The following is an 8,084-nucleotide window of genomic DNA, read 5'->3' on the forward strand; positions in this document are numbered from 1 at the left end:
TAAAACTACTGAGAAGACAAAACTTGGACGTAAGACATAAACTACTGAGAAGACTGGGACGTAAGACATAAACTACTGAGAAGACTGGACGTAAGACATAAAACTACTGAGAAGACTGGACGTAAGACATAAACTACTGAGAAGACTGGAGCAAGACATAACTACTGAGAAGACTGGACGTAAGACATAACTACTGAGAAGACTGACGTAGACACAAAACTACTGAGAAGACTGGACGTAAGACAAAACTACTGAGAAGACTGAGAAGACATAAACTACTGAGAGACTGGACGTAAGACAAACTACTGAGAAGACTGGACGAAGACATAAACTACTGAGAAGACTGGACGTAAGATAAACTACTGAGAAGACTAGACGTAAGACATAAACTACTGAGAAGACTGGACGCAAGACATAAACTACTGAGAAGACAGGACGTAAGACATAAACTACTGAGAAGGCTAGACGTAAGACAAAACTACTGAGAGACTGGACGTAAGACAAAACTACTGAGAAGACATGGACGTAAGACATAATACTGAGAAGACTGGATGTAAGACACAAACTACTGAGAAGACTAGACGTAAGACATAAACTACTGGAAAGACTAGACGTTAAGACATAAACTACTGAGAAGACTGGATGTAGACCAAAACTACTGAGAAGGACTAAGACTGGAAGACATAAACTACTGAGAAGACGGGACGTAAGACATAAACTACTGAGAAAGACAGGACGTATAAGACATAACTACTGAGAAGACTAGACGTAAGACACTAAACTACTGAGAAGGATGGACGTAAGACAAACACTACTGAGAAGACTGGACGTAAGACATAAACTACTGAGAAGACTAGACAAGACATAAATACTGAGAAGACTAGGACGTAAGACATAAACTACTGAGAAGACTGGATGTAAGACACAAACTACTGAGAAGACTGACGTAAGACATAAACTACTAGAAGACTGGACGTAAGACATAAACTACTGAGAAGACTGGACGTAAGACAAAACTACTGAGAAGACTGACGTAAGACAAACGTACTGAGAAGAGCTGACGTAAGAAAAACTACTGAGAAGACTGGACGTAAGACAAAACTACTTGAGAAGACTAGGACGTAGACAAACTACTGAGAAGACTGAACGTAAGACAAACTACTGAGAAGACGGACGTAAGACAAACTACTGAGAAGACAGGACGTAAGACAAACTACTGAGAAAGACAGGACGTAGACACACTACTGAGAAGTAGTCATGTTCACCATGTGTCACTCACCCTGTTAGTGTGGAGTGGAATAGTGCTGCAGAACGGTTGGCATAGCACAGAGAGAGCTGCTCTGAGCTCAGAGACGCATGACACACACCCTGCAGAGAGAAGAGGGAGACAGGGAGGAGGAGAGAGACACAGGGAGAGAGGAAGGGAGAGAGAGCATTTTTTTTTTTTTATTTTAGGGGGAGTCAGCTTTAATAGTGCAGATAGATTGTAGCTTCCATCAATGTAATTGTCTGCATCATTTCCAATCCCCCAAATATTTTGGATAAATAAATATATAAATACACTGCTCAAAAAATAAAGGGAACACTTAAACACACAATGTAACTCCAAGTCAATCACACTTCTGTGAAATCAAACTGTCCACTTAGGAAGCAACACTGATTGACAATAAATTTCACATGCTGTTGTGCAATGGAATAGACAAAAGGTGGAAATTATAGGCATTAGCAAGACACCTCCAATAAAGGAGTGGTTCTGCAGGTGTGACCACAGACACTTCTCAGTTCCTATGCTTCCTGGCTGATGTTTTGGTCACTTTTGAATGCTGGCGGTGCTTTCACTCTAGTGGTAGCATGAGACGGAGTCTACAACCCACACAGGAGGCTCAGGTAGTGCAGCTCATCCAGGATGGCACATCAATGCGAAGCTGTGGCAAGAAGGTTTGCTGTGTCTGTCAGCGTAGTGTCCAGCATGGAGGCGCTACCAGGAGACAGGCCAGTACATCAGGAGACGTGGAGGAGGCCAACAACCAGCAGCAGGACGCTACCTCTGCCTTTGTGCAAGGAGGAGCAGGTGGAGCACTGCCAGAGCTCTGCAAAATGACCTCCAGCAGGCCACAAATGTGCATGTGTCTGCTCAAACGGTCAGAAACAGACTCCATGAGTCACTCCATTCCAGCCACTCCATTCCAGCCACTCCATTCCAGCCACTCCATTCCAGCCATTATTATGAACCGTCCTCCCCTCAGCAGCCTCCTGTGCTGCTACAGTAAGTGTACTTTTTTTATTTGAAGGATTCTTTGTCACTGATTAAAGGGCCACATATTTCAAAAGCCATATTGTGACGATGATTATTGACGTTTCTAAAAGCTAAAAACACAGCGACAGGATTGTAGTTCACGTGTGATAGTCCTGGGCAATGTTAATGGCTGAACACTTAGGGAGAAGGTTCATAGCGAGAAGGGATCCATCAAACCATGCAGTCAACCCTTTCCTAACTTTAACCTAATTCTCTTAACCTGCTGCGCAAGTTCTCCTAACCTGCTAGCTAAATTAATTATCCTAACCTGCTGCCTAAATTAATTCCCCTAACCTGCTGTCTAAATTAATTCCCCTAACCTGCTGCCTGTGTTAATTCTCCTAACCTGCTACCTAAATTAATTATCCTAACCCACTGCGTAATTTATCCTAACCTGCTACATTAATTATCCTAACCAGCTGTGTAAATTCCCCTAACCTGTTGCGTAAATTCTCCTAACCAGCTGTGTAAATTCTCCTAACCAGCTGTGTAAATTCTCCTAACCAGCTGTGTAAATGATCCTAACCTGCTGTGTAAATTATCCTAACCTTTCACGAAACAAAAACAGGATTCCTTCAAGCCATGGCCTGGAAGGAAGTAGAATGCCGCCTAGAGTGTTATTTTGCTAGCCAATGACATACTGTATGCTAGAGAGACGTGCATGTATAGGCTACTCACATTATTTGAGACAGGCCAAAATCAAAGACCTCATCTATGTCCAACAGGGACGAGAAGCATTTCTTCTCATCAAGAGTGAGTCGGCTCCACTTCTGTTCAACATGCTTTTGCCACTCGACACACGGCAGGTCCATTCTGTGAAACGAACGTTACACTGTAGCTGGAGAGAAACTCATGTGCGCTTCGGTGGTATTTTCAGAAACTGCGTATCCATTTTGGTTATAGACTGCTAGATCTCAATGTAAATTGGTAGTTGAGGCTCAAAATCAGCGCGCAGTTTCTCTTTTACTCCAGTCAACGAGAATCCGGAAGTCGCGATGTGACGACGTCACCGAAATTGAAAGGCCTCTCCTGGATTCTGCACGCCGCCGCGCCACGCACAGCAATACTGGAAAACAAACAAAAGTTCCATGAAATCAGCGACATTAACGAATCCGAATGGGTTTCCTCTAGTTATCACAGCCACAAAGTTATATAATGAAATCTCATAAAACAGAAATTAACTGAGATTATTGATACGGAGATTTCTTCTACACCTGGATTGCTTGCTGTTTGGGGTTTTAGGCTGGGTTTCTGTACAGCACTTCGAGATATTAGCTGATGTACGAAGGGCTATATAAAATAAACTTGATTTGATTTGATTCGCATCTGTGTTGTTATTGTTTTAAATTGCGTAGCTGCTGCCCACTCTACTCATTGACATGGAGGGAGACTTGATGTTGAACACTAAAGATATGTTCGAACTATGCATTACATTGCCTCAAGCGCGATTTCATATTCTGACGTCTCTAACACACAGATTCTGGTTCAGACGATTCAGGGTGTGTTCATTGTCATAGTGACAACTGCAAATAATACTTCAATGTACATTTAGGCCTATTTAAAAAATACTATAGTAACTATTATTTAAATGTTACAATTGAACAACTAACACTGTTTAGCCCGCTCATCTTTYAGGCCTAAACGTATTGCCTCATTGCTAAAATGTCTTCTAATGGTTGTCAATTTCTTTCGATCTTCTTTTTCACTGTGCTCAGTTGGGTCTTAATTTCACCACACATGAATTCTCTATGCTGTAGGCCTGTTTTACATTCTGCAATTAGCAAGAGCAAGACTGATTATTTCCCCCTAATAGGCCATTGGGCATAGTATAAAACCAATTATCAAAATGAATGTGCTATAGATTTTGTAGCCTATAGCTTTTCCAGGGATTTTTTTTTTATGAGAAGAGGAATGGCCTATTTGGGAGAGGCTTGAGGAATATTGCTGAGAGGCTTGCTTACCCTATAGCCTGTTGGGAACGGGACAGCTGGAAGAGAGACTAGTGATGTGAAGCAGAAGTAAGAAGATAAATACTGTATGTGCTAGATATTAGGACATTCATTAGATAAATACAGCGTTAGCTAGATATTAGGATATTCATTAGATAAATACAGTATTAGCTAGATATTAGGDCATTCATTAGATAAATACAGTATTTGCTAGATATTAGGACATTCATTAGATAAATACAGTATTAGCTAGATATTAGGACATTCATTAGATAAATACAGTATTAGCTAGATATTAGGRCATTCATTAGATAAATACAGTATTWGCTAGATATTAGGACATTCATTAGATAAATACAGTATTAGCTAGATATTAGGACATTCATTAGATAAATACAGTATTAGCTAGATATTAGGGCATTCATTAGATAAATACAGTATTTGCTAGATATTAGGACATTCATTAGATAAATACAGTATTAGCTAGATATTAGGACATTCATTAGATAAATATTCACCTGTCAAAGTGCAAGAAAAATAACTAACCAGATTATGAAATGGCAGGTCTTTAGTGCTTTCCTCCAGGCTATTTAAACAAAGCTCCACTATTGATGAAATCAAATCCAATTGTAATTGTCACATGCTTYGTAAACAACAGGTGTAGGCTAACAGTGAAATGCATATTTCTGGGCCCTCCTCAACAATGCAGAATACAATAATAAAAGATTMAAAAATATAGTAGGGGGGTAGTAGGAGGTAACTGCCCGTAATTCACATAAAGACCACAAGATGTCACCAGATTATTTCCCCAACACTTTCCCTGGCTGTCACTGTTCTTGCTGAACAATTGTTTTTCTCTGTCATCACAACTTTTGGAGATATTTCAACTTAACCATTTTGTGATTAGTTTAACAAATTTTATGAAAAAAAAGAAAAAGTTGTAGATATATTCCAAGGAGGTTATATATATWTTTTTTTTATATACAAGTAGGAAAGCCTTAAGATAAATAATCCACTTGTTTAGAGAGAAACATTTTGATAATGTTTTTTGTAAATTAGTAATATRTTGGATGCGTGTGTTGGGGGCAGTTTAAAAGGTCCAGAACGGTACATTAGTAAGACCAGTACTAAATGTGTAAATCGGGAATAAATAAATAAATAATAACAATAAATAGTGAACACAAGAAGGTGGTGAGGGAATTCTGAGGTACCGGAACGAATGAGGAGGGGGAAAAATAAAAAACAATTGCAAAAAGGCCTGTTTTGTCTGCATGCTGTTTGTTCACTCACAGATTTGCCGCGCGTTCCCGACTGAAGGCTGTTCCTTGTTATTGGGCTACAATCCACAGCTAGGCTATTTACAAAAAAAAAGTAGCTATTGATCCTCTGTCGCTAAATTATAGGCCTTCTCGTGGTGTAGTAGGCTGTTTTGGATGATTTAATTTCTTTCTGAACAGACAGCAGTAATTATATAACGTTGGCAAATGTATTTCAATTCATCAATGGTGGTGCAGTTCCATCACACTTCGCACGGCTATGATTCTATAAGGAAATAAATGAAGTGCAACGCTGGAGAGATGAGAGTTGCAGGCTGATGTCTATCAGAGCAGAGACGGAGAGAGAGAGAGATCATATGAAGTACATTTCATTCTAGTTATGTAAGAGAGATAGCTGTCTGTTTGAACTACTGTCAGACAGGTCAGACACCCATGCATACCCCACAAGACATGCCACCAGAGGTTTCTGCACAGTCCCCAAGTCCAGAACAGACTATGGGAGGCGCACAGTTACTACGTAGAGCCATGACTACATGGAACTCTATTCCACATCAGGTAACTGATGCAGCAGTAGAATCAGATTTTAAAAAACAGATACAAATATACATTATGGAACAGCGGGGACTGTGAAGCAACACAAACATAGGCATAGACACATGCATGCAAACGCACGATAATCTATGCACTATACWCACACGTACAAATTGATTTTGTGTTGTAGATATGTGGTAGTAGAGTAGGGGCCTGAGGTCACACACTTAATGTGTTGTGAAATCTGTTGTGAATGTATTGTAATGTTTTTCAAATGTTGTAATTGCCTTAATATTGCTGGAAGAGCTAATGGAGATCCATAGTAAATACAAATACAGGCGCGCTTCCCACAGCCACGGCCACAGCCACGGCCACAGCCACCCATTGGTCTCACATACAGTAGGTTACTATGTGGCGCAAACCATAACCCCGGGCCGGCCCGGTATCAACTCTTAGAATATTAAGCCCGGGCTGAAAATCAACTTTTTCACATTACTTTTTTTTTGTTGGGGCAAGAGGCAACTCGAATAAACATTGATCGCTTTTAATTATATATATTTTTACATTGAAAAAAAGTGACAATTATTTTTTCATGACACGAGAGTTACCGGATCCGGTCAAATAGGTTCCGTAACAAAACAGTCCCAAAAACGGAGAGGTGACGGATCCTGTTCGGCTCAAATTAAACACTGAGTTGGACACCCATATGGTGTAAGTCTATTTTGTCGGGATGTAGCTCAGTGACAAGATATGTTTAATAAAGGAAAATATGGGTTTCTCYTTTCCAACTCCCGGYCCGTTAATGCTGTAACCTATTTTACATTCAACAAGCAAATAAGCTGTTAGTAGACTAAAGAAAATAAGTCAAAAATAAGTGTCCAACAAGTTTTTGTAGTCTGGCTTTTCTTGGGACTGGACAAGATTTGAAAAGGAATAGCTGTGGCAGCGGAAAAGGCCAAGTGCTTAATTGCGCATCAGAACAATTAGACAGAGACGCTCAAGATGTAGCCTATAGCGTAAACTAGAAGCATATACATAATAGCCCATAGTTCATACGCTCAATCTTACGCTTTAAAACCGCAGTGAAAATAAGTAATCCGATTATGAAATGGCAGATCTGTAGTGGTGTGGCTTCAGCGCTCACCCAAGTAGCTATCAATGCCAGTGGGTGAAAGAAATGATCATTGTCTTTGGGTAGAATAATGTAATGTGTTGTTGGAGGTGYGTCTTGGTCAGTKTAGCTCGGGATAATACTGCCCTCGGCTGCCTAATGGGCAGTGCCGCACGTGGCGCTTAATTATATAATTATATTTAGTGTCCATATGAATTCAAAAGCTTTTCTTTGTGCCGAGTCATAAAGAGGTATCATTTAACTTGTATTGTGGCGTAAACACATCCAGTCATGATGTTTTAATCTGACTGTCAAACTATCCCTTCAATGGGCTCCTTTACTAGGCTACCCGCCCACGTTCATCCACTGACAACATATATCCAGCCTCCAAATAGTTGTGAACGGAAAGAGACATCTGTTACAGAAAACACCAAAAAATGTATGTCGATTAATAACAAAAAGTTTCAGTGTCCCAATACTTTTGGAGCTCACTGTATACAGAGACACAGCAATAGCATTATGGCACAGTATTGGAACAATATGATAGTCTCTGTCGTGGAACTATTGTTTTCAATGTTCAAATCCAGATACAGGAAGGCTCTTTTACAGAAAAATACAGAGAATTATACATAGAAAATACAGAGATAATTTAGAGAATATACAGAGAATATACATAGAAAATACAGAGACAATTTAGAGAATATACAGAGAATATACATAGAAAATACAGAGACAATTTAGAGAATATACAGAGAAATACTGAGAAAATACAAAGAAAATGCAGAGAAATACAGAGAATATACAGAGAAATGCAGAGAAAAACAGAGAAAATACAGAGAAATACAGAGAAAATACATAGAAAATACAGAGAAATACAGAGAAAAATGCTGAAATGTAACCCTTCAACCACCACACAACAT

The 8,084-nt window shown here is 39.6% G+C and overlaps 1 protein-coding gene across 1 annotated transcript in view; it reads right to left on the minus strand.

Moving 5' to 3' along the window:
• LOC112077617 (SET and MYND domain-containing protein 4) overlaps positions 1–3,319 on the minus strand; it is a 14,964-nt gene extending 11,645 nt beyond the window's left edge. Inside the window, exons 1-2 of the mRNA XM_070441777.1 lie at positions 2,975–3,319; positions 1,296–1,399 (exon numbers count right to left, since the gene is read on the minus strand). Coding sequence (XP_070297878.1) covers positions 1,296–1,399; positions 2,975–3,108 — 238 coding nt within the window. The 5' untranslated portion in view covers positions 3,109–3,319. The remainder of the gene's footprint in view (positions 1–1,295; positions 1,400–2,974) is intronic.
• Positions 3,320–8,084: the final 4,765 nt, after the last annotated feature.

Source organism: Salvelinus sp. IW2-2015, unplaced genomic scaffold (genome assembly GCF_002910315.2).
Source record: "Salvelinus sp. IW2-2015 unplaced genomic scaffold, ASM291031v2 Un_scaffold4766, whole genome shotgun sequence".
Lineage (NCBI taxonomy): Eukaryota > Metazoa > Chordata > Actinopteri > Salmoniformes > Salmonidae > Salvelinus > Salvelinus sp. IW2-2015.